This window comes from Mustela nigripes, chromosome 13, assembly GCF_022355385.1.
Source record: "Mustela nigripes isolate SB6536 chromosome 13, MUSNIG.SB6536, whole genome shotgun sequence".
Taxonomy (NCBI): Eukaryota; Metazoa; Chordata; class Mammalia; order Carnivora; family Mustelidae; genus Mustela; species Mustela nigripes.
The window spans coordinates 43616716-43643350 of record NC_081569.1 but is presented as its reverse complement, the minus strand read 5'-3'; the positions used below and the strand labels follow the sequence as shown (position 1 = coordinate 43643350).

Here is a 26635-nt window from a genome sequence, read left to right as displayed (position 1 = left end):
CTGATGCTGGGGTCATTTCCTGGCTGAAGAGCTCAGGGGAGGACGTGGCGGTGGGGGTGGGGGAGACAGTGGGGGATAGGGTGTAAGAAGGTGGTGGGAGGGAAGGAGAGGCAGTCTGGGAGGGGTCTTCTCTGTGAGGAGGAGAGAAGCAGTCATGCTCCAGGCTCCAGAGAGCCCTTCTCCACCCCTTTCCTGAGAAAAAAATCTCTGCATTTGTGCTGTTTGATGCCTTCATTATCCTAATAATAGCTGTTATTGAGAAGCCCCACCCCCATGGTAAGCCAACTATTTGTCAGGTGCTTCATGTTTGCCATCTTGTTCAGTCCTCACAAAGACTCTTGAGGGAAGTGTCCTACTAACCTGGAGGGCTTACTTTGTTTTCACTGTACTGAGCACTTCTGTTACCTTACTTAATCTTCCTAACAATCTTAGCACACAGAAGCTCTTATTCTTCCCATTTTACAGACAAGAACACTGAGAAGCCAGGTTGCTTATTGGTCCCAAAGCCAGAAAGAGGCGGGGCCAGGACCTGAGTCCACAGGCTTGTGTGGACAGTGATGAGCGTGAGGTGGGATGGCCTTAAGCCAGCCTCGTGGGGGGAGATGTCACAGTCTGGTGTCCCTCCAGAGGTGTGGCCATGGAATGTGGAGATGGGACTCTGGCAGACAACAGTTTGAGCTGGACTGTGGCACAATGGCTGTGTCCAGTCAAGCAGCAAGACCCGTGTTGGGAATATTCTGAGCCTCACAGGCATCTATGCATCTGCCGGTTAACAGAAGGGTGGTGGCATTTATTTTGGTAATCCCTGACTTTGTGACCTTGGGCCAGTCACCTCCCTCCTCTGAGCTTCAGCTCTCATCCATAAATGTGGCAGCCACCCTTCGCCTGCCTACAGGTTGGGTGGATCACCTGACATTTGAAATAATTCTAGTTTGAGAGCTAAACCCTTGTATTACCAGGATATAGATTTACATAGCAGATGGCCATTTGCATACTCTTGCATTGGATGCTTAAATTATTCATCTCTCTGTTTAAATGCATAAAATCACTCGTGCTACTCCTTTCTCACTCCAGCGTCCTTCATGTCTCTCCCGTGGTCTTCTCAACAAGTCACACTAGCTGGCAAATACCTCTGCTGACTCAGCAAGGCTCGGGGTGTCCTGCAGGTGTGGTCAGCCATGTGGACAGCCCGAGGTGTGGCATCCTGTGGGGCTCAGGGGGAGCAGTTGGCACACCGGTTCCCAGCAGAGTGAGAAGCCCATCTCTGCTGGGAAAGCAAGGCCACTGCTTTAAAAAACTTTCCAGCAACTGAAAAGAAATTACATTCATAATCCTACCACCCAAACATAGCTATTTATGTTTTTCTGTGATTCTTCTCAGTCTTTATCTGTTTGTATACAATCATTGTACTTGTACAATTTCTTGGTCTGCTTTCCCCCCTCAGTTAGCATAATTTCACAAAAAGGGTTTTTTCTTTTAACTGAGTGTATCATGTTTCATTGAATTACATACTCGTGTATCTTTATTGTTAGACATTTGGTTTTTATTTCCCAGCTTTTAACCATTACAGATTTTATGGCCATGAAACAGCTTTCTTCTCATAATTTCCCACGTTTTGTTTGTTTGTTTGTTTGTTTGAAATAATCCTTTTGGATCAGTCCCCAGGAAGGGGATCATTTTCATAAAATGAAAGAATTTTATTCTTTAATTGCAGGGGAAATCGCCTGCTTCTCTCTGTTTGTAAAACCCTAGGAGTTGGGGTCTGGGATGCTCTTGAGATGTCTCCGTTTCTCCCAGCAAGGCTCCTGGTCCGTGACAGTTATGTGCCCTCTTCTAGTGAGCTGTCACTGTCCATACCACTGGTTGTCACCAGCGCAAGCTGCCATGCTTGTTCCGTTCTGTGTACTTATAGTTTCTCTGTCTCCTTCTTTTCTTTCAAGCTGTCTCACTGCTCTCACTGGGGTCTGAGAGGGAGGATCTCCTGACAGAGAAAGACTTTTTGTGGGCTTTTTGATGGTTGGACTTGGTGACCCCTCTTGGGCTGTTCAGCAGCCTTTGGCAGCCCGGTCCTCATGGTAACCTAATAGGTCAGTGGGTTTGCCCAGTGCTGGAACATGAGTATTAGTGCCTGCCTGTTCAGTTGAAATGGCAGGTTTTATGGATAGGTCTACCCCAATCCCACTGCCCCTCTCGGCAACTGCGGTCCAGTGCCTGGCACACTCTGCTTTCTATTAAAGTGACCGGTTCTCAGAGGACATGCCCAGTCCCGATTTGAGTCCCTTTTAGCAGTTGTTCCCCCATCCATCCTTAGCAGCAACTGCCTCCAGTCAGGACTGTTGAAGGCAAAGATGGGAAGGATTCGGTTTTGCCATATAAGCTGACTTCTGTATACCATAAAGAATATTTTCAAAATCTCAATAGATTAACTCATGTCATATGTGGAGTGTGCTCTGGAAAATGTAAGTCAGCCCTAGGAGTTTGGACAGGCCCTCCATCCAAGCCCGATGGCTCTAGTACCTCCCGGATCCCCAGCGAATGGAAAGCAAGACCCGGGCGGTTGCATTGGAGAGAATGACCCGGCAGAGCGCCCCAGCGTGTGGGCAGTGCTTCCCAGTGCCCCAGATTGAGTGCTGTTTCCTGGCCCTGAGCAGCTCTAGCAGCATCCTTCCTCAATCACTGCCCACGCAGATCGTTTTAGCGCACGTTCACAAACCAGTCAGGGAAGTGTTTCCAGCAGGCAGAACAACTGCAAGAAGGGAGATCAGCAGACCCGGAAGGGACTGATCCTGGGGATGCTGAGAGGACAGGACAAGAGGCTCAGACTATTAGGTTTTGCTTTTCATCTTTAAGCTAAAGAGCTTTGGGATGTGAGAGGAGAGACCTTTGGGAGGAGACAGGAAGCTCCAGGAAAGAGGTTTGGGGGCTGAGAAGCCCTTGGGAAAAGCTGTGTTAAGGGGAAAATGAATAAAACCTTGAGGAGAGCTGCCAGGGCACTGATGTGAGTGTCCCCAGCCTGGGTGTCCAGACTTGGACATTTACCGTGGTGACCTCATCAGTCTTCCACGCTTCCAGGACTCTCGGCGGAGAGTCTGGGGACTCCTGTGGCTATTCCCTCCTTTATCCGAAGGAGACCATGGGTTACCCGGTCTCCTGCCCAGATCACACCTTCAAATGGAGTGGCTGATGACTGTCTCCCAAAGTCCTCACCCAGCCTGGGCCTTCACATCGGTGGCTCTGGGTGACAGGACACACATCCCCATTATCACGAGATTCTTTCACACTTGGGGAGCTTTCTATTTAAGGTAAGAAGGGCTAGGATATGCCTGAGGCAGCAGCCTCACAGAACCCAGCAGGGGCTGGAAGGACGGAAAGCAAGGGCCAGCAAGAGGGGACGCTGTGGATTTGAACATGGGCACAGGGCTCCGGACAGGTCTCTTGCCGATGCCACGGTGTCACTTCTGTATGATATGGAATATCCTATATCATGCTGAGAGTTTTAATGCTTTTTCCCCTTTGTTCTTTTAACCACCTACCTTCTATTGAATGCCTTTGTTACACAAGGTGCTGTGGAAGTGAACATAACGTAGCTGGGGAGAGAGACAGACAGCTAACAATAGCGTGATATGAGGGATCCAATGCGGCTGAACAGGGATGTCAGAGGACTGCCCACTACTTGGGGAGGCTTTGAGCTTTCCTCATGGCACTAAGTCAGGCTTTATAATGTGGAGACAGTGTGGTGAGAAAGACATGGTAGACTGGGGCTGAGAAGATGCGGCTCTGAATTTTGGTTCTGTGACTTACTGTGTGACGTTGGGCAAGTCTTACTCTCTTCGGGCCTCTGTTTCTCATTTGAAAAATCAGGACAGAAGTTCCATCTACCCCTCTGGGGGGATGTGAGTTTCAAGGGAGAGAATGCTCAGGGGAAGCACAGGTGGCAAACTTTGAGTAGACTTGGAGTCAAATGCCCTTCCACCACCGGCACACCTGACAACGATATGGTGTGTGGTGTTTACTTCCAGGACTTCATCAGGGGTCTCATAGCACTTGTCCAACCCTACAGCAAGATTCCCCACTCCCGGGGGCCATAGGCTGGGTTTTTTTTTTTTACTCTTTTTAAAAAATTTGTTTTTTAAAAAATATTTTATTTATTCATTTGACAGAGAGAGAGAGAGAGAAATCACAAGTAGGCAGAGAGGCAGGCAGAGAGAGAAGGGGAAGCAGGCTCCCTCCCTGTTGAGCAGAGAGCCCAATGCAGGGCTCGATCCCAGGACCCCAAGATCATGACCTGAGCCGAAGGCAGAGGCTTAACCCACTGAGCTGCCCAGGTACCCCATCCTCATTCCTGTTTTGCAAGAAGAAAAGCCAGGCCCAGGGATTCTCCCATGCCATACCCTCAGGGGAAGGTTGGATCTATGTTAGGGAAGGATTGGGACCACCGTCCTGGTTCTTTGACTGGACTCAGGGTTACTCCTTCAGCAGCTAACAGGAGGCTCCACTTTCCAGCACCTGCCCAGGAGGCGGTAGGGCAGAGAATGGCCTCACCCCCGAGACACATGGAGAAATAGTGCACCAGCCTCATCCCAACACTGAGGCAGCCACCTCGGGCTGTGCCCAGCTGAGGGAGTAGAGGGACAGTGAGGCTCTAGCAGCCAACAAGCTCTCAGGCGCCATCTCACTGGCACCTCTCTCAGGCTCTCTTCACCCCTTTACCACCACCCCCACTTTCTCTAAATATTGACTCAGCATCTCTTATGCGGCAGACACTAGCCAGAAAGATGAGGACCTGATCATGACTCCTGCCCTTGAGAAGCTCACACCCCAGCAGGAACAGGGTCTTCTTTCTGACATTCATCTGTCTGCCAGAAGGAGATATTTTTAACCCCATTTGACAGATGAGAGAAGACTAAGGTGGAGAGTGATGTGCTAGGCAGCCACAGAACCAGTGCACCAGCAGGCCTGCCCCTCACCTCCAAGGCTGGCCAGGCCCAGGGATTTCCTGCCACATACATGCCCTATACGCATCCCCCCACTCCCGCCCGTCTCTGGGCCTTTGCTCATTTCCCGTACTCCCCTGGCCAGGCCCTTCCCAAGCCTCACTGCATCCCCAGCGCCTTCTCCCACACTAACCACATGTGACAAACAATACCTCATGGCGGAAGCCCTGCTGGTGGAGTGCTGACACATGCTGGTCACTGGGCTGAGTGCCTTCCTTATAGCACCAGCCCATTTGCTCTTCAGAACGAGGTGAGCATGTAGACATCCTCATTACCCCCAGTCCCTGACAGGCATGGCTGAGAGGGTTAGGGCAGCTCCTCCCCAGTCACATGTTCGCCCGAGGAGACAGTGTTGGACAGCAGCGGGGGCCTGGACATGGCCTTGACCGCACACTCCCCTGCTGAGAGACCTTGCATGGCCACTTCCCTCCTGTGGGCCTCGGTTTCCTCATCTGTTATGGAGGAACTGCCAGGCGATGATGGTCATAATGTGGGAAGGCGGCTGAGGGAGATCCCAGAGTCTGCCCCCACCCCCCACTGTGGAAGTTTACTGCTAACTTCTGATTATAGTGGATTTCAAATACACAAAAGTAGAGAGAAAAATGTAAGGAATGCTCATATGCCCATCACCCAGCTTCAAATGATCAACGTTTTGCCAGTCTTGTTTTATCTAAAACTCCTACTCCCCCCACCTGCCCCTACCCTAGCTGATTGTTTGCTGGAATATTGTAGAGCAACTCTCAGACAAAATGTCACTTTACATATAAACATTCTAGTGTGCATCTCTCATTGATGACAGTTTTTTAAAATGTGGCCATCGTGTATCTATCCCATGACAGAATTATCCAGTTGGGCCTCGGGACCACCGAGGCTGTCTACGCTGCAGTCCATAGTGATGTTTCCTCTGATTGACCCAGAGATATCTTTTTATGGTTGTTTTATTTGAATTAGCATCCAAGTGAGGTCTGCACACTGAATCTGGTTCTTTTGTCTCTTCCGTCTCATTTCTCCTGTACCAGTTTTCTTTCCCCTTCTTCCTTGATGCTATTGATTTGTTGGAAAAACTTGGTCATTTGTCCTGTTGATTGTCTCACAGCCTGGATTTGGCTTATTCCTTCCTCATGCTGTTAGTGAACTCGTTCCTCTATGTCTTGCATTTCCTGTAACCTAATGGCTAGATCTAAAGGAGATAACCTCCATATTGGCACAGTTCAAGAGAAATAGAATATGAACCATATATGTGATTTGAGATTTTCTATTAGCCACCTTGAATAATAAGTAAAAAGAAATAGGTGAATTAATTTTTATCATATTTTTATTTACTCCTATATATATATCATTTTAATATGTAATCGATATCAAAATCGTTAATGAGATATTTCACATTCTTTTTTCCATATTCCATCTTCAAAACTTAGTGTGTTTTTTACACTTACAGCACATTTAGCTCATTCTCATGTAATGGTTAGCGTGAAATATGATCCTATCAAAACAATAAAGTTGTGTTTGGAGTAAACTATTTTATACCCCTTCAGTTTTTGAATGAAAATGATTTCAAATGAAATAAAATTTAAAATTCAGTTCCTCTCGATGCTCAGTAGCCACATGTGACTAGTGGCTATATTGGACAGTGTTCATAGAACACATTTCCATCACGGCAGAAAGTTCTGTTAGCTAGCACGGAGCGAGAGGCTGAAGCAGAGGTGGGTGTGAGATAACGTCATGGGTGTTGCTGTGTGCTTGTTCTTGGTACCCCATCATGTCCAGGGGTTCTGTTTTTCATGACACTGAGATTGAAGAGTGGTTCCGTGGGTACTTCTGAACATTTTTTTTTTTAAGATTTTTATTTATTTATTTGACAGAGAGAGACCACAAGTAGGCCGAGAGGCAGGCAGAGAGAGGAAGGGAAGCAGACTCCCTGCTGAGCAGAGAGCCCAATGCGGGGCTCTATCCCAGGACCCCAGGATCATGACCTGAGCCGAAGGCAGAGGCTTAACCCACTGAGCCACCCAGGCGTCCCGCTTCTGAACATTTTTAAAGAACAGTGAAAAAGGACATTTTGGTGCTCTTTGTTTAGGATGAACTAGGCAGTAGGGTATAAGTGAGTCCCCAAATTGGGACAGAAGCCATTCTGGCCATTTAAGAATCATCTGAGGACACTCGATATGATGTAGAGTGGTTGAAAGTCATCCTGCCTGGGTTTGAATCCTGAATGCCACTTACTAGCTCCATGACCTTGGGCCTCTGTTTTTTCAAACATAGAGACAGCCTCTGTTTTTTCAAGTAGGCAATACTAGCTCTTAGCTCGTAAGGTATTGTGATGGTTAAATGAGATAATATGCCTTAAGTATACATTATGCACAGAGTAAGTATTCAATGAATATGAATTAACTAGTATTATTTTTTTATTGTAAAAATATAGGTTCCAAGGCTTAGGGGCTGGAGAATCTAATTTGTTAGGGTCTGTGGTAGGACCTGGGATATGCATTTAAAGCAGGTTCCTCAGGTGATCCTGAGTTCTTGGACACTTTGGTCCAGATCTCTTCCTAATATCTTTCCCTGGGATGACTCTTGGCTCTGTCCCAGCCCCAGAGAAGCACATCCTGGCTGGATACCCTAGCATCCATCAGAGAACAAACAAACCCAGTAGGGCTATCAGATTTAGTGAATAAGAATCCCCTATTTTATCTGGCAACCCCAAATTCCTAATTCTGATAAAACTGTAAACTAGGCAGGAGTGGGGGGTGGGGAAGAAAAAAAAAACCTGTAAACTAGTATTTACAGGGGAGGTTGTTTTTGCTCTGTGGGCCTCCATTCCTGCCCTATCTACCATAAGGTGCAAGAGAGGGGAGGGTGAGGTTTTTAAATGGGTCTAGATTCCCTTGAGCTTTGAGGAGGCCATCTTTTGTAAAATGAAAGAAAGGGCTCAGGAGCCATCTTTCTCAATCTGCTCATCCTGCAGGTAAGGAAACTAAGATCTGCCTGAAGGGGGAAAGGGAATTGCCCAAGGTGAGTGGCAGAGCTGGACTAAAACCTGAGCCTCCAGTTTCTGGCCCAGCATATGTTCCTCTTTGTCACTGCACAGCACTGTTTCTATCCTCTGTCCCCTCAGTCACGGGGTGGGGAGAGGTAATACCAAGGGTAACCCGAGATCCTTCTGGTGACCCCCTAAGAGCAGTTCCTGCCCTTATGATCCAAAGGGAAGAATGCAGTAAATAGAAGCAAAGTCGGTTCCTGGTGCTGGTTGGACAGAACCCCAAAGATGGGTGAGGGGATCCTGCTGTATGTCCAAATGGTTGGGGTCCTGGTTAGGAGCTGCACCCACGGCCTGGCCCCCACCCCACCACTGGTATCTTGCAGAGTGTCGGGAGGAGAGCTCTTTGACTTCCTGGCCCAGAAGGAGTCGCTGAGTGAGGAAGAGGCCACCAGCTTCATCAAGCAAATCCTGGATGGTGTGAACTACCTTCATGCCAAGAAGATTGCTCACTTTGATCTCAAGGTCAGTGAGGGGATGTGGGAAAAGAATCATTGTAGGAAGAACGGGCCCTGTCCCTTCTGACATTACTGCTAGGAAGGGATCAGCGCCCCTTTGGCCATCCTCCCTCATCTTGCCATGGAAAACTCTGAGCTCCTAAGAAAAATATGATGCCTCAGGAGGCGTCCCTCGGTTTCATTTTGCATTATCAGGCTTTCTTCACAGAGGGGCTGGTTGCAAGAAGCTGCTTCTTCAGACCACAGGTACCTTATCTCTTTCAGACAGTAGTAGGTGGGGTGTCATTTTTAAATAGTAGACCACTGACAGGAAACGTGAAACCAAGCACATGTCACAAGGCTGGACTCATCAGTAACCAAGAACGAACTCAGGAAGAGGCAGAAGTCTTAGCATTCAGGCAAGCACTGCCAGGGTCTGCTGGCTGTCTGGGCCCCGCACAGCCTCCAGGGCCCCTGGCCCAGAGGTCATCAGTCTTGGAGCCTAGGGACCGCTGGCTGCCCTCCCTGTTCCCATCTCCTAACGTGGCCACAAAGCTGCTTCCAAGGGGCACTGATCATTTGTGGTAACTGGTAATCAGGGTTGAGAAAGTTCACTGCAACCACATAGGAGCTCAGAAAGCAAGAATGTGGTCAAAGTAGAAGGATCAGTTCCCGTAGTAACTGAGCTCAGTTTAGTGGACTAATGAGCCTTTACAGGCCCCTGAAGCATAAAGATCCTCTAACCCGGGATCAGAGAGACCTATTTACCCAGGGGCGGGTGTGGGGGGAAAACCCCGTTCAGTTTTCTATCCAGAAAGTCCTATTGTGTTTCAAGCATTGTGCCGTGTGCCTAGGTATTTCTACAGATATACAAACCAACTAAGGCCCTGTCTAGGCTCAGTTCCTCTTTTCTAGGAAACCTAGTACAGGAGACAGGAAAGAAACCTAACAACTCTTAAGTGCTGCGATAGGAGGAAGTATAGGGGAGTTGGGGAGCTCAAAGGAGAGGGCATCTGAGTCAGACTGAGGTATCCCAGAGGGCTTCCTGGAAGAGGTGATATTTGAGTTGAGTTTAGAAGGACTGGCAGGGGTTACCAAAGGTGAAGGGTCTTCTGAGGAAGAGAGGCTAGCAGTGTATATGGTCTGGAAAGAGCACAGTGTATTCAGGAAAGTACCAGCAAAGAGTAGATGTTCTGAATGACAGAATGAACAAGCCAGGAGGAGAGCACAAGGCATACAAGGGTGTGAGAGCTAAACCAAAGAGGTTGAACTTGACCCTGAGGGCTACAGAGTAGGGAGTGGGGTAGGGAGGGAACATGGAGGTGAGGTGAGCGGATGTGTGTTTCGGAAGGATCTCTCTCTGGCTGAAAGGTTGGATAGAATGGGGACACCTGGAGGCTAGCTGGGGCCTAGCTGGGAGGCTAGTACCCTAATCTGGTGAGGGTGTGGCCTGAGCCGGCCTTTGGCCTTCGGAGTGGTAACACTCTGAGTGGGAAACCGTCTACCTGAATTGCTCTTGTGTATCCCTCCTGACAGTACTGTGGACAGTTAACTTGTTGTTTTCTGTGTCTTGACTGCTTCCAGGAGCCTGGCCTCACTCTTTGTCTTTTCTCTACCAGGTCTGGTAGAGGTAGGAGGAATTGTAATCCCATAGGTACCATGACGGTAGCCCCTTCATGCTGTTTAATAACTTGCTCCTGGGTGGCTCAGTCATTAAGCATCTGCCTTCGGCTCAGGTCATGATCCCCCACATGGGGCTTCCTGCTCAGCGGGAAGCCTGCTTCTCCCTCTCCCACTCCCCCTGCTTATGTTCCCTCGCTAACTGTCTCTCTCTCTGTCAAATAAATAAATAAAAGAAGAAGAAGAAGGAGAAGAGGAAGAAGAAGAAAAGAAGTCTTTAACTTGCTTGTGTGGCTGCTGTGGGGAGGGGAGTGTTGGCTTGGAGGCGGCCAGGCCAGGGGTTTGGTCTTCACTCTGCTGTATACCGGGATACCCCTGAGCCTTAGTCGTTCAGCTTCAACACAGGCAATAATCCCCACCTGGCACAGTTGCTGCCGGGGTTAAAGAGAAGCGGCATTAGCTGACTCCCTGTAGCACTCTGTAATAGTACCTGCCATTGTTATTTCCCCTCCCAGCAGAGAGGAAAAGAAAACACAACTCTTGTTACAGGATTTTGGGCCCATCAGACTAGGAAAACAGGCCTGCTAATGCAGTTCTCAACTGCCCAGCAGAGAGTTGAGATTGATGGCTGCTGGGGCATGTCTGGCTCCTGGGCTCAGTCTGGCTGCTTTCCACCACCTGGAGACAGTCTGGGTTGCCTCAAATGTGCGCAGGGCGAGGCTGCTGCTAACCCCTATCTTGGCCTCTTGTCCTTAGAGCTGTGCAAATGCTGAGCCTTCTGGCCCCTCCGCCCCCATCCGTGGTCCCTTGGCCCAGGCCCAGCTGAGCAACTCCAGGAAGTGATGAGTAGTAGCTGTGTTACCTCATGATGGGGTAGACATCCCTGGAGCCAGAATGTGGGTATGTGTGCCCCCAGCTGGAACTTTCCACCAGCTAGAGTGGATGATGTAGAAAGTCCAGCTGGTAGCTTGGGGTGGGGGGTGGGGTGGTTCCATGTTGTTTCCCACCATCTAAAAATCATTATTCATGGATATATTTTTCTTCCTGATTTTCATTCTCTTTGAGGTGCCTCTGCTTTCCTCAACACTTGTATTCTCGTACTCCTCACCAAGTGAGTCAGGCTAGTCTTGTGGTCCCACGAACACAGCCACCCTGTTGTCTCCAGGCCCCTACCTGTGACCTGTTCTCCATGCTCACCTTCCAGCTTGAAGGGGCAGGTGATGGAGGAGGAGCAGCTCTCTGGAATACGAATGGCTTCTCCTGGGACTGCTAGCCGATAAGCTCTTCTTGTTCCGTCACAGTGCTAGAGAGGCTGGAGAGGTGAGGCTCCATCCCCGGCCCCATGTCAAAACTGACATGCTCCCAGCCTTGTGGCAGAGAACAATAAATGTACCAATTACCATATGATAAGCAGTCTTGGGAAAACAGATCAAGGCAGGCTGCTGCCCAGAAATTTGTGATGGGTCGGTCCTTGTCATCTGTAGGATAAAGGAACCCATTGTCAGCATGACATTCAGGTCTGATTCTGACCTCATCCACCTTCCCCACCCTCCCACCCCCTCCAAAACTCTAGCTCCAGGCAACAAGATGACAGATCTGTATTCTGGCCTCTCTCCTCCTTTGTTCAGGCTGTTCCCATCCAGGAAGCTGCTGCTCCTCCTTTTCTCTGGCCATAGGCTTCCTTCCTGCTTGCCCTTCTAGGCCCAGCAGAAACACTACTTCCTCTGGGAAGACTTTCCCATCACTGCTACCTCCCAAACCATAACTTAGAATGAACCTGCCTCTCTGATTCAGTTGCCCTTTGTACAGCCTTCTGCTGGGAGTATCTGTTGCTCTCACTCACTTTCTGCTGTTTATATCTAGCACCATCGCTGGCACATGAAGAAAGGGATGAATGCCTTGGTAAGACCAGATGTGTGCATGGCCCTTTCATGTCACCTGGAAAATGCAAAAGAGGCTACAGGCAGGTTTTAGTCCCATGGTGTGAACATTTATTGAGGGACTGTCATATGCCCAGGAATAGAGTGTCAAACATCAGTGCAATAGGGCACCTGCTTTCCAAGGGTCCACTGTCTACTAGGAGGTGGCCATGGTGGGACTCAGTGGGGAGGCCACCTGAAATGAAAGCTAACCATGACTCTCGCCAGCAAAATCTCACTTCCAGGGGGTAAGTGTTCTGACTCAGCAGAGGGAATACCATGCCAGTGTGTGTTGTAAATATACCCCAGAAAGGCCCATTGATGTGGGTGGTTGTAGGTGGTGAAGGTAGATGCTGTTGCCCTGTGCTTGCCTGGATGGAAGGAACCCTAGGGCTGACTGCCCCTCAGTACCACCTAGCACCTGGTGTTCCTTCAGACATGGCGTCTGCATGGTGGCTTACCCTCAGTACTGCCCGGAAACCTCACCTTGGCATGCCATCCCAGCACAAATGAAGGTCTTATAGAGGGCAGGTTTGTGTGGTTTTGTGTTTATTTTAGATTTGGGAGTTTCCCTTCTGAGTATGGGTGTGTCTCCCCTACACCCCAAACCAGCTGGAGAATTCAAAAATGGAAGGTCATCTTCAGGTCTTACTGGTATTTTCAGCACACACCATGAGGATTGAATGAAATTATATGCAAGCCAGGAACCTAGAACTCTCATGGGGCTTTTGGTTTATATAAATAGCATTAAGAAGTGAATTTTGAATTTGTAAACAAAGTACCCAAAATCCAAATTCCTCAATGCTCTGATTATCCTTTGAGCTATTTTTTACATTCGTGACATGATGGGGTCTGCTCGTCAAGCTTTCATAGGAATGATACTAATAATATTTTGAATGTTTATGGCACTTTCTACAATATAGCATGCTTATACATTTGTTCTCTCATTTGATCCTTGTGGCCATGCATGGAGGTACAAAGTATTGTCCTTTTTTTACACACAAGGCAATTGAGATTCAGAGAGGTTAAATAACTTGTCCAGGATCACACAGGTATTAAGTGACAGAGCTGGGGCTTGAACTCAGCCAATGAGGAAACACTAAGCCAATCTGGGTGCCACGAGCTTTTCTTTCCCCAGATTCTGAACAGCATAAATTTCTTACTTCCTTGGGCCATGCCTCTGACATATTATCAATCCAAAGGTCTGTACCATGCCATGCATTTCTCCTTCACACAGTTAATTTCTCATCTGGTTACGTTATTTCTAATAAGTTATTCCTCATATTTTAAAAAATGTATATTTTATTAGTTGCTATAAAATGTGCATGTGTTTGAAAGTAGAACTTATAAGAAGGAGGCTGTTTCCATACCAAAACCTGGCAGCATGAAGCAAAGGCGAGTCATGGCAGAGATTTAACTGACGGGATCAAGTACAGTGAGATTGTGAAGGTGCAGGCCAGACCACGGTCTGTCAAAGCAGACCATGGGAGGCTTTTTCCCTCAAAATTTTTTATTATGAAAACATATCAGAAAAATTGGAAGAATATAATGGCCACCATTACACCTTCCCCCTAGATTCGACATGTAGGCACATTTGCTTTACCTCCTTCTCTCTTTAAAAAAGAAAAATGTATATTTATATAAAAGTATTTTTATATATGTGTATCTACACACAGACATGTACACATAGTACATGTATACTTTTAAAATTAAAACCATTTTAAATAAAAATTAAAATAAAAAATATATGTGATTCTTTAAAACGTTGGTATAATTTGAAAGAAAATTCTAGCCATCCTGACATTTCACTCTCGGTATTTCTACAGGGATCTCCCAAGATTCAGGTCAGGCTCCTACCAACCTACCACCATTATCACACTTAAGAAAATTAATAGAAGACCTTTCATGAATGGATGCACATGATTTTATTTCTGATTTTGAAAGATAATTCTGGCAGCGCAGAGAGGATAGCTGGGAGAGAGTAGGCCAGTAATGACAAGAACATGGGAAAGGGATGACCCAAAGGTACCCCTTAGCATTTTTTAACTGAAGGATGGTCTTTTATGCTGTCATAAAAAGTAGTAGCTCATAGAAGACACAGAAACTTGCAAAGAAGTTACCCATAGACTTTCTACTCCAAAACAACCATTAACAATTGGTCTATTTTCTCCAGCTTTTTGAACAGGTGTGCGTATGTGTTCATTTTAGGATGCTTATAACTATACTACTTTTATAATTTTCTCTTATGCTTTTTTTCTACTTTACATTTTAACCCAAGGAGCCCACATGTGCTCTAAAGTATTTTACTTTACTGTAGAAACTTTTATACAAGTCTTTCCTGATTGCCTTACCTTCTCGGTGCATTTTTAGGGGAAGACCTTGTTTCCTGTTCCTCAGATGCCAATCTTAGCTTGTGCCCCAGCCTCCGAGTGTAGCCCTTGGGCCCCTTCAGTGCAACCCCATGCATCAGACTGAGCCTAGAGCCCTAGAAATAAATGCTGGCTGTATTTTCCACTCTTGCCAGGCCCCCTTAGGGTAACCCCGGAAGGAGTGAGCTGAGGAAACTGAACTTCTAAATAGTGGAGGGAAAGTACAAAATGTGGCAAATAGTAAGTACGGAGAGGCATAATTAAAAGAGTTGAGGGGCACCTGGCTGGCTCAGTTGGTGGAGCGTGCAGCTCTTGACATCAGGCTTGTGAGTTGAAGCCCTACGTTGGGGGAAGAGATTACTTTTTAAAAAAGAAAGAAAGAAAGAAAGAAAACCTTTAAGAAAACAAAAATGAGGGGCGCCTGCGTGGCTCAGTCCTTAGGCATCTAGATGCCTTTGGCTCTGGTCGTGATCCTGGGGTCCTGGGATAGAGCCCTGCATTAGGCTCCCTGCTTGGCAGGAGGCCTGCTTCTCCCTCTCTCACTCCCCCTGCTTGTGTTCCCTCTCTCGCTGTGTCTCTCTCTGTCAAATAAATAAATAAAATCTTAAAAAAAAAAAAAGAAAGAAAGAAAGAAAACAAAAATGAAGGAGTTGAAATACAGATACTTTGCAACAGGAGCATTAAGCCAACCAGGTGACTCTTACGAGATACAGCAGGGGGCCGCATGGTGAAGTAGAAAGAGGAGAAGATTGGGGGTTGAGCATCTCCTAGCCTAAGGTTCTGTGCAGTAGTATTCTGGTAACAGCCAGATCTCCAGAAATCAAGTGTATGGACACACACACACACACACACACACATATCATGAATTTTATCATGTAAAGGTTTGTAACACAACCTACAAACAATAAAAATATATGATACTTTCTTTGGTAAATCCCAGAGAACCAATTTTCTCATACAACATTTCCTTTGGGTTCTGCCAAACTTTTGTATCAAGAGCCAACCTAGGGATGCAGTTGACACCCAAGTGTAATTCTGACCAGAATGTTGGTTGATATTTTTGTCTACGAAGTTTAACAAGTAGGGTGAAAAATGAAACAATGAAGACATGTGTTAGAACTTTGCTTATTTGTCAATGACTGGAATGACTTCTTGGCTGGATTAGATAATAGTTTCCAAATACTAAAAAAATATGTCCTCTGTTTCTGTGCTATTCACAAAACAACAGCTACATACACGGCACCCTTTTAAGTTTCAGCTACATTATTAAGTGATCTTCTCCAGCACGTCTTAAGTCTAGAATCAAAAAGATAATAAATCAGGTTCTGATCTGTAGTGTCTGCCTCTTTCCATGGTGTCAATATCCCCCCAAGCCCGGCCCACAATTTCAAGGTACCAACGTGCCACTGACCAGAGTTTGGAAGAGGGGAGCAGTAGCATAGCCTTATTTAGGATTTCCCCAGTTCAGAGATAAGGGATAGAGATGACCTCAAAAGCACAGAGAATACTAGAACACAATTTTTAAAATTAGGAAGCAATGAGTTTTAAGTATTGTTTTTCATCTGACTGATTTCAAAAATCAGTTTATAAAATTTAATTTTAATATTAAAATAATATAGTTAATGTGGCTCTCTTTATCAGCTGGCTCACACAGTTCCTGGGCTGTCATGGGCCAATAGGCACCAGCTCCAACAGCTCCCTGGCTCTCTGAGCCTTTGCCCACAACATGAGAGCACTTTGTAAACAGGATCGTGTTATAGGCAGGCTGACTGTTGTCAGTGGTGTAGTAACAACAATGGGAGCTGGTGGTTACTGGGCACCTCGAAAACATGAAGGCTCCTGTCTGAGTGCTGGGAATGTGTTTACCATTTAATCCATGCAGCCACCTGTGAGGGAGGGTCTGCTGTCATGCCCATTTTATAGAAAGAAGAGGTTACTTGAGGGCTCCTAGAACCTTACCACAGTAATATTCCCGTTTTGCAGACCAGGGGCCAAGGCTCAGAGAGGTCCAGTTTCCTCACTGGTTAAATGAGGACACCAGGCATCCACAGCTTGGTGGCTGTGAGGATCCAATAAGGTGATGTGTGGGGAAAGCCCACCCCAAATGTTAGTTTGGCACAAACCATAGGGCCAACATTGCTAGTTGGCCCAAGGCCCAAAGCCAGTCGTCCTGGAATGCCCTTAAAAGTGAATTTTTATTTCTCTCCATGTCACAGAGCCTAGGGAAAGAGTAGGTAGCTAGAGTAGGTTTTCCGTTTTGCTTTACCAGACAGGTTTGGGCTCTGCTCCTCACTCAGTGGCCTTTGCAGTTTCTTGACCAGGTCACAGCTCACAGGCTGCTCTGCAGCTTGGGACTTAATGATCTCTGGGGGCCCTTGCAGCTTCAACACTGTGAACAGCGTAGGGGTGACATGGGAGTGAGGATGCATGGGAGGTCAGAAGGAGGCCATGAGTGTGTGGCCAGAAGCTGTGGTTTAACAAATCCAAATGCGAGGGGCACCTGGGTGGCTCCGTGGGTTAAAGCCTCTGCCTTCGGCTCAGGTCATGGTCCTGGGGTCCTGGGATCGAGCCCCACATTGGGCTCTCTGCTCAGCGGAGAGCCTGCTTCCTCCTCCCTCTCTCTCTGCCTGCCTCTCTCCCTACTTGTGATCTCCTGTCTGTCAAATAAATAAATAAATAATCTTAAAAAAAAGAAAAATACAAATCCAAATGCGATCGAATTTGGGGTCCTTTCCGAAGCCACTTCTGTGGGTTTTCTGGGAAATAACAAGGAGCTGGGATAGGAAGCTGCTGAGGCACCAGAGCCAAGGTGGACATGCCCACTTGGGCAGCAGGCAGGGGTGACCCCAGCAGGCTCCCTTGCATCAACTAGAGGAAGGAGGTGACACAAGAGACAAGAGAGCACACAGGATCTGGAGTCTGCCAGAGCTTGAACCTCAGCTGTACTACTTATTACTGAGGCACCTTGAGCAAGCGCTTAACCTCTGTGAGCCTCAGTTACTTCATCTGTAAAATGGGGTTGATGATAGTACCTGTCTTGGACAGTGAGAATCAAATGAGTATGAATGCTTTGGAAACTAAATGCTATAGGCTGTGCTATACCAAAACCCTAGGCTGGGTGCTTTTAGGAACACAGAGCATGCAAAACAGGCCTGCTCTCTGCAATTGGGCGATCTGGTCGGGAAGGTGGGATGAACACACAGGCTCTTGGCCTTGACTGGGGCTGTGGGGTGAGGTTGCTGCACACATGTGAAGGTGGGAGAAGGAAGGAGCACTAGGCTGGCTATTTAGATGAAACTTGCTGGGGGAGACAGAATTTCGGCTGAGAAGGAAGGCAGATGATAAAGACCCTCATTCTGGGGAAGAAGAGACATGACCAAGGAAATATTCGTCGAGGGGATGCTAACAGCTATGGGTCACTTTATAGGTCCTGTTTGATCCTCTTGGTAACCCTCGTGAGGTAGTTGGATCATCATTACTAATTAATGGGTGAGCAACCTGCAGCTGCCCACCTAAGTGACTTTCCCAGTGTCAGACTGGTAAATGGCCAAACTGGGATTGGAACCCAGGTTCCAAGGCTCTTAGCCATTATCTATTTTGATTCCCTAAAAGCAGAAGGTCCAAGAGATGCATATGTGACTGTGCTGGTTGTTCATTTGGGCAGGAAATAGTTCCTGAGCACCCAGGAATTGCGATGCCAGCCACTCTTGGGTGCAGGGGGTAGAAATGAGAGGCAGGGCCCCTGTCCTTCTCCTGGGGCTTCAGAACAGTGGGGAGAGGACACACAAGGAATTATAGTGCAGTTGATTCGCCGCCAGAGGTGTGTCAGGTTAACAGGCAGGTGCTGGGGGGAAACAACTAGTTGGAAGTGTTGGAGGGGAGGGGGTCATGGAACTTGTTCCAGAATGAATGTGTCAGAGCTGGCAGTGGGGACGGGAAGAAGCTCGTGAGGAAGGCCATTCCAGCAGAGCTAACTGTAGGGTGGTGTAAGGGTGATTAGGAGGTTGGTTAGGATGTGGCGGAGGGGTGAGTTTCCAGAGGTAGGAAAGCCTTGACTGCCAGGTGGAGGGGACCTTGTGCATGTGCCACACTGGAGGCTTGTGGGAAGGGGCTGCCTGTGGGCTCATCTATAGGGTGCCAGGGGAAGAGTTTGCTGCATCTCCATGGAAACCTGCCCCTAGAGGTCTGGCAGCAGGCATCCTTCCTGGCTCAGGTTGCCCAGCACTTCCTGGGGCCATGCTCCACATTTGCAATGAAGGTTCATAAGCAGCTTCTGTGTCTGGCCGGTACCCCGCTTGGCTGAGCTAAGCAGCCTCGCCCAGTGACAGGCACGTGGAGAAGACACTGGGCGGAGGTCAACAGACTTGGGCTCTCCTCCTCGTTCAGTGACCTTGGCAGTTTCTTGACCTCTGTGAGCTGCTCTGCAGCATGATAGGACTTAATGATCTCAGCTTCAACACTGTGAACAGTGTATGGGTGACATGGGGGTGAGGATGCATGGGACAGGAGGCAGGTCAGGGAGAGGGCATATTCTACAGTGGTGCACAGGTGATTCAGCAGGGATTCAGTAAGTTTCCTGGGGATGACTGTTGTCCTTGCTCCATCCCAGAGAGGAACGAATGGACATAGCCACCATTACTTGAAATCTTGCTGGGCATCGATCCTTCCATGGACCATCTCTCTGGATCTTTAGAACAGCCCTATGCCGTGAAGGTATTGCCCCATTTTACAGATGGGAAACCAAGGCTGCAAGAGGTCCATTGACTTTGACCAGGTTTCACTGTGAGTGACAGAGCTGAGATTTGAACCTTGACCTGCCTGACTCTAAGCTCAAGCCTTTGCACCTTACTGTATAGCCCCCTGAGGTTGACTTCCTCCTGCAGGGGCTCTTGGACACGCTGTACTGGACGGGGGAGAGGGGAATCACCCACTCACATGAGTCCTGCCTGGAGGACAAGCTTCCAGTTTAGCACCATAACAGGCACCTCTGATCAAATCCACTGGGACACGGTGGGGCATGTTGGCCTCTCCCACAGCTGCCTGCCTCGTGGGCTGAGCTGGGTGGGTTTGTTTTGACAGGTGAGGGCAGTTTCGCCTCGTGGTAGCAACTCCACAAGCCCTGTGCTGGGCAGTGGTGGCACCTGTAGGAATCCCTCCTTGTAGCCATGCTTTGGAGGTGATGTCAAGTGTGTGGGTAGTATTTGGTCAAAGCAAATAAAGCTGGAGAAGGACAGATGGATAGGATCATACTACTCCAGAGGGCAGCCTGGCTTGGACCCAGCAGTCTGTGGTCACAGTGGCCTGTTCTTCCTTCCTGACCTGGAGACAGGAGACCTGAGCCCTTCATATGTCCTACTTGGGGCCCAGAGGAGTGGGAATTTGCCCAACCAGCTCGGGATGTTGTGCCACCTTCCAACTACAGAGGCTAGAGCTCGAAGGGGCTCTGGAACTCATCCAGTGTCTATTTTAGAACTGGGGGTGCTGAGGCCCAGAGAGAGGAAGAGGCATGCTTCAGTTCACATGGCCTTGTATGGTGGAGGTGAACCCGGAATTTCCTAGTACGCAGGCCCGGGATCTTTTCTAGTGCCCTACCTTGTTTGGAAAGGGGAAAGCAGAGAAGCTGAGAAAAAGCCCTTGGGGGAGCTGCTGCTTTGCTGGCCCTCAGGCTACCCTTGGGGATCCTCCCTTAGTCATGGTCCCTCCTGACCCAGCCCTACAGCGGCCCGTGGGGAGGAGTGCCCTAGGGCACCCCCCCAAGGGTGGTGGAGGACTTCCACAGGGCAGAAAGAGAAGGACCGCTAACTCCCACTTCTTTCAGTGCCTGTTAGCATATTTCAGGGGCGTGTGCAGGACACAAGATACCATAGGGGATGCCAAGAAACTTAGCACTGATCTGAAATTTCCCAGGGAGGCCACCACCTGGGAGAGCAGCGATGTCCCAAGACGAGAGACAGCCTACAACTGAGGACCACTTGCTCATAAGCATTGTCAGCGCCAAGGGGGTTAGAGCCCAAGGTCAAGGGCCGCTTCGTTGAAAAGTAAGGCAGTAGTAGGAGGCGGGGTTGAGGCATAGTCCCTGAAAGTGTGAAGAGGAGTAGGAAAGGCATTCCAGGCAAGGGGAAAAGCCAGAGCAAAGGATGGAACCGAGCTGTCTCTTTGGGTGTAGTAGTAGCCACCTGGAGGGGAGAGGGGGCAGGTGCAAGGAAGTGGGGGGTGATGAGGCTGGGAAGGTGGCATGGAACCCTCAGTGCAGAGTCTCATTGCCTCAAATATCAGGCAGGGCATTTGCGCTTTCTCTCTTGGTCAGTGGGACCACTGAAGGTAATTAACCAAACTGGGTGATGTGGTGGCAAGCAGGGCCTGGACAGCCTGGGAAACCCACCCCAAGACTCTGCCATTATGAGGTGTTGGGCCTTGGGCCAGTGCTTTAGCCCCCTGAGCCTCTGTTTCGTCATCTGTGAAGTGGGGACGTTGACAGTGCCTACCCCTGCAAGCGGTTGCAAAGATGACGTGGAGCCATTGTATGTACGCTGCTAGCCTTGGAAATTGTTCAGACGATGTCAGCCCCTGCCTTGCCTCCTGGGTGGCATCGGGTTGGGTGCATGGGGGCTGGGATAGCGAGAAGGAAGCCCTTCCGAAAGCAAGAGGAGCTACAGATACAGGAGCCGTTTTCCTGTTTACTCCCAGTCAGGGCAGGTCTGAACCTAAAAGTACATTTGGTCCAAATGGGCCAAGGTGTGAGTGATGGAGGGCAGAACGGGGGTCCAGGGCCTGCCCACCCAGCAGGGTACAAGGCTGCCCTAGGTTGCGAGGCCCAAACAGCATTCCCACTTCTCCCTGGGAGAGATTCCCAGGACACTTGAGCTCCAGGGAAGGGAGATCCTTTCCTCTATTGATAGGAGCAGAAGTTTTGCAGTCCAGCAGAGGTTTAAACCTTGCCTTCACAAGTCAGTCTTTCGGTCTTGGTTTCTCTTTCTGAAACGGAGGAATGATGGTATCCACTGCGTAAGATGGGGGGGAGGGTTCGATGAGGTGTAAAGTATGTCATGTGCTTGGTTAGCACAGTGCAACCAAATGACAGCTGTCCTCACTCCCTGGACATTTACTGAGCACCTGGTGGATGCCAGGCTCTGTAGCAAGGGGAGGAACAAAACTCTCAGGAAGCTTGTAGCTTGGTGTGGGGAGACAGAGAAGTAAGCTGTCACCTTGAGATGGGGGAAGAGACGCTGGAATTGGGGAGGCACGGGGTATTATGGGATGGGGGGGTGGAATGTGTGTGCCCACGTGTCGGCCTTCTGGAGGAGAGACTATTTTTACTGAAATGTGAAGAGGAAATAAAGCAGGTTGGGGATTGGGACTGTGCAGGAAAAATGTTCCAAGTAAGGGTGAAGTCACCTGCTGTGTGTTAGGTTCTCGGGGTGGACAAGAACTTGTGAGGCCAGGCAGTACTCGGGTGAGAAAACGTGGCCTGGCCCTGAGGTTTTCACAAGCCGGTGGAGAGGCTGTTTCTCCGGACTGTGGGTCGCAGAGGTGAGAGGCCATAAGGGAAGGATGCTTCTCACCTCTCAGAGCAGTGGGGCCTGGGAGAACTCAGCCTCACATGGTTCTTCCTTCTTCCGTGATGTTCCCCACCCAGCTGCTGCTGCCCCATAATTCTGGGGGTCATCTCTGGGGATCTGGCATGACTGCATCTGTCCGCTGCAGCTCCTGTCCCCATGTAGCATGGGCTGCGGCCCAAACACGCTGCTCATCAGGAAGCCTTGGGCCCTGACCCTCAGTCCCAGAGACAAGCCTCAGGGCCATTGCTTGGAGAGAAGGGGAAGTTGCCAATAATGTGACTAAAGAATATGGTGGAATGGGAGGGGGAGAAGCTCCCCGCCCCCACCTGCCGGGGTGATGGTGGACAGTGGAGAGGGCACAGCTCCCTGAATGGGGTTCCAGGACACTTGGAGTCCATGGGCAGCCATTGGAGGGCTGTATTGGGGGTACTGGAGTGGGGCCATCTGTTCCGGGTCTTATTTCCTGACCTCCCCTGTCCCTACTCTCCTTTCCGCAGGGCCAAAGACGCTTTGCCTTGGGAAAGGACTTTGACACATTTTCAAAATAAAGTGCAGAGAAATCTCCAGAGGGGAAAAAGGATAAACAAGCTTTTAAAAAAAAGCAAAAGGGAATGTATTATTTATTTTCAAAGTCAGGGGAGGCTTCAGCCAGCCTCCTCGAGTGAAAGTTTCCAGCCACTCTGATATGAGGTCTCAGAGACTTTGAGGAGCCAGGAAGTTTGGGATGGGGCACCTGGAATGTCTTCCAGCCAGACTGAGAATCAGTTCGGCTAACAGTTAGGACCACCCTCAGCCTGCCAGTCTCTGTGCTCTGCACTGCAAAGGTCCCAATCCTCCCTCCAGCTGAGGGTCCAGTAGAGGAGCTAGGACAGTGACAGCAAGGACTGTGGGCAAAGGAGAGTGTGACAAATGTCATAACCAAAAAGTTAAAATAAGTACCAAGGGGACTGGGGAGGAGAATTCATTTCTGGGCTGTGTGTCTCGTTGGGGGTGGGAGGCAGTACACAGTTCCTCCCTTTGAGGAAAGCTTTTAAGACTGGCTGAGTTGAGGGACACCTGGCTCAGTTGGTTAAGCGGCTGCCTTCGGCTCAGGTCATGATCCCAGGGTCCTGGGGTCGAGTCCCACATCGGGCTCCCTGCTCGACAGGGAGACTGCTTCTGCCTCTGCCTGCCTTTCTGTCTGCCTGTGCTGGTTTGCTCTCTCTCCCTCTGTCTCTGACAAATAAATAAATAAAATCTTAAAAAAAAAAAAAAAAAAAAGACTAGCTGAGTTGAGTTAGACTTAGAAGCCCAACTAGGATCTTGATGGGCAGATCAAGCAGAAGGCTTTCTAGGTAGCTCAAATAATGTGAACAAAGGTACAAGGTGGGAAATTCTTCAGGACTTCAAGAAACAGGGACACTTGATTTTCTTAAACTTGTATTTATTTATTTACCTTTATTTATTTAAAACTGCTTTATTGAGATAAGTCACATACTTTACCACTCACCCATGGAAAGTGTACAGTTTACAAAATTGTGCAACTAACACCGAAATCAATTTTTGAAAATCTTTGTCACTCAAAAAAAATAAAGTCCTGTTACCCATTAGCAGTCGCTCCCCTTTCCCCCAGTCCCAGGCAACTACTAATCCACTTTCTGTTTCTATGGATTTACCTAGTCAGGGTATTTTGTAACAGTGGAATCCTACAATGCGTGGTCTTTTGTGACTGATTGTGTCACTTGGCATTAAGGTTTTCTTTTTCTTTTTTAAAAGATTTTATTTTTTTCTTTGAGAGAGAGAGAGATAGCACAAGGTGGTGGGGGGGGGACAAAGGGAGAGGGAGAAGCAGACTCTACGTTCAGCAGGGAGCCAGATGTGGGACTCAATCCAAGCACCCTGAGATCATGACCTGAGCTGAAGGCAGACCCTTAGCTGACTGAGCCACCCAGGTGCCCCAGTGGGATGTTTGCAAGGTTCATCCCTGCTGAAATATCAATACTTCATTCCTTTTTATTTTTTCTTTGCCTTCATTCCTCTTTATGGTGGAATAGTATACATGGATATACCATATTCACCAGTTGATGGACATTTGTCTTGTTTCCACTTTGAGACTATTATGTGAATATGCGGCTGTGACATTTGATGTTTTGGTGCAGATGTCTATTTTCAGGACATTCCAATGGGAATGGAGTCCAAGACTATCATGGTGGGGAGTGGAACGGGACATGGTGAAGCAGAGCGACCTGCTCCCCCTCTGTGAACTCTGGGCAGCTGGGTGGGAGTGAGAAGGGTAGGCTCCTGTTCTGTCCTCACTGAGAGCCTGCAGCGCATGAGGCCAGGGCTGGACCATCCCCCTACTGACACGTACCCACAAGGTTGCATCCGATCTAACAGCTGTTTGTGACACTGGGGATAGCCTAGGCAGCTGGTATTTTCCCTGGAAATCAGGTGCATTTTTTTCCTGTGTCCTGCCGAGGGCCAAAATTAGTTAGACACATAGAGAAGTGTGAGCTACACAGTTAGTCCAGAGGAGGGGAGTTTGTCAACAGGAAGCTGGCCAGCCGGGGAAAAGAGGTGGTCAGGAAGACAGAGGTTAATAAGCCAAGTGTAAACCGAGGCTAGACTGCGAAGCTCCCACCCCTCCCATCCTCACACAGGGCAGTGGTTTTGTTTACAGGAAATACTGCAAGTTTCTACCTGGCCCCATTTAACAGATCGGGAAACAGAGGTACTTCATTAAAGGGATCTGCCATTCAGAGACAGAAATGGGACCAAAGTTAAGGTCTCCACTTCTGCTGTGAACAGCAGGTTTGGCGCAACCCAGGCCTTGCCCTCAGCACTGTGCCTGTTTTTGAGTTCATAGGAAAAGACAAGACACAAAACCAAGAAAGAGTTTGAGTTTCCTAAAAAAGAACACCAAACCCCACCCTAACCCCAAAGTGAAAACACAAAACAGGGCTTTAATTAATGTCTTTTCTTCCTTTCTTTCCTTACTTTTTTTTTTTTCTTTTTTTGTTCTCCAGCCAGAAAACATTATGTTGTTAGACAAGAATATTCCCATTCCACACATCAAGCTGATTGACTTTGGCCTGGCTCATGAAATAGAAGATGGAGTTGAATTTAAGAACATTTTTGGGACGCCAGAATTTGTTGGTGAGTTTGAGGCCTGCTTCTCTCCCACCTAAGCATCTGGGATCCAGAGATAGAGAAAGTCTGGGAACAAACCCCCTGTGTCTAGGGCTGTGGTCTCTAGGCTGAGAGAGGGTACCTTGGAGACTCTCCCCCTTAGAAATATAATGGGTGGGGAAGGAAATGTCCTGCTGGTTTTCTGGGTAAGGGTCCGGGTGTCGGCTTTGAGCCCCCAGTGGGAGGGGGAGGCCAGAAAAGGCTACAGGCCTTTGCAGAGCCAAACCCTCCGCGAGCTGGCCCCACCACCCCCAACCCCCGCTTTTCATTGAATTTATTGTGAAGATTTAAAATTAACTTGCCCTCTGGCATTCCCATAAACTCAAGTTTCTCTGGAGCAGCTTTTGATTTCCTGAAAAGGAAAAGAGAAATCATCTGCCAAATGCCAGATCCACCCACTCACCTCTCCTGTGTGCCTGGCCTTTATTCGTGCAGCTGTGTCTTCCCTCTCGTTCTCTCAGCCTTGGCTCAGGGCCCAGAGGCCCCCTCATGGGACTGGGACTGTGCAGGTTGGGGGTCCTAGAGAGGCAGCCTTGAAGAGGGGAGAGGAACGAGAATCGAGGACCACTGTCTCTCTTTGCTTTGGGGGTTGGAGTGCTCTTGGAAATGGAGGGAGGGCATGGTCTCCCCAAAACCTGGAGGCGGAAACTTCTGACCACAGTCTAATCAAAAAGGAAAACAGAATGTGTCAGATCATCCCTTCTGATGGATTTTCGGGTCACACATGCCAGTGCTACGGCTCTTCTAGAAGGGTGCTGTCAAGGACCCAAAGACCCCAGGGTAGGGGAACATTGCTATCTGCCAGGCACTATGCTGGGGGTCCTACAAACATTATCTCAGTTAATCTTCAAACAACCTCATAAAGCAGATTTAATTATTTTCTCTATCAAATGTTTTGTTCTCGGCAAAACAACAAAAGCTAAAATTCAAATGTAGATACATCTAACATCAAAGCCTGTGTGCTCTTTTGGTTACACTGGGTTGTCTTTCTAAAAAGATCTTGCCCCCAGGGGGCGTGCAGTTTAGATGTTGAAATAAGACATCAAACCACCAAGTAACAGTGCTAGAAGGCTCTGTTTGGGTCATCCATCTAGTTTAACAAGTGTGGAATTGGAAGGCTATGGGATGTCAGTTGTGGTCGACCAATGGTTATTCTTCATCTACTTTATGACAGATGTTTGGTGAGGTACTGGGGACACAGTGATGGCAAGGAGGCACACTCAGAATGACACATCCAAGGTCACACAATGAGCTGGTGACACAACCAACTTGTACCCGGGGCACAAGACATCTATTCTTGAACTTTGTCCAAGATAGCAGTTGCTGTCCACTATTCACGTGTTTGGTAAAATGCGTGTATGTACTTAGTTAAGTTCAAACCGAGTGTTAATCAACAGTAAATGGTTCAGCTAGAAATTCAGGGCAAGAATGGAAGAAGTGACACAAGACAGCATATGATTAATTATAAAGTGAATGATGATAAAGAGTTATCTCTCTGGAAGCCTGTTCAAATAAGATGTCCACTCTGGCAGAGT

The 26635-nt window shown here is 48.4% G+C and overlaps 1 protein-coding gene across 2 annotated transcripts in view; it reads left to right on the top strand.

Annotated features, from left to right (window-relative positions):
* The window catches only part of DAPK2 (death associated protein kinase 2), a 117686-nt gene that overhangs the window by 66720 nt on the left and 24331 nt on the right, over positions 1–26635 (top strand). For both annotated transcript variants that reach the window (XM_059372225.1, XM_059372226.1), the window contains exons 4-5: positions 8355–8493; positions 24938–25067. In XM_059372225.1, the coding sequence (XP_059228208.1) occupies positions 8355–8493; positions 24938–25067 (269 nt within the window). The remainder of the gene's footprint in view (positions 1–8354; positions 8494–24937; positions 25068–26635) is intronic.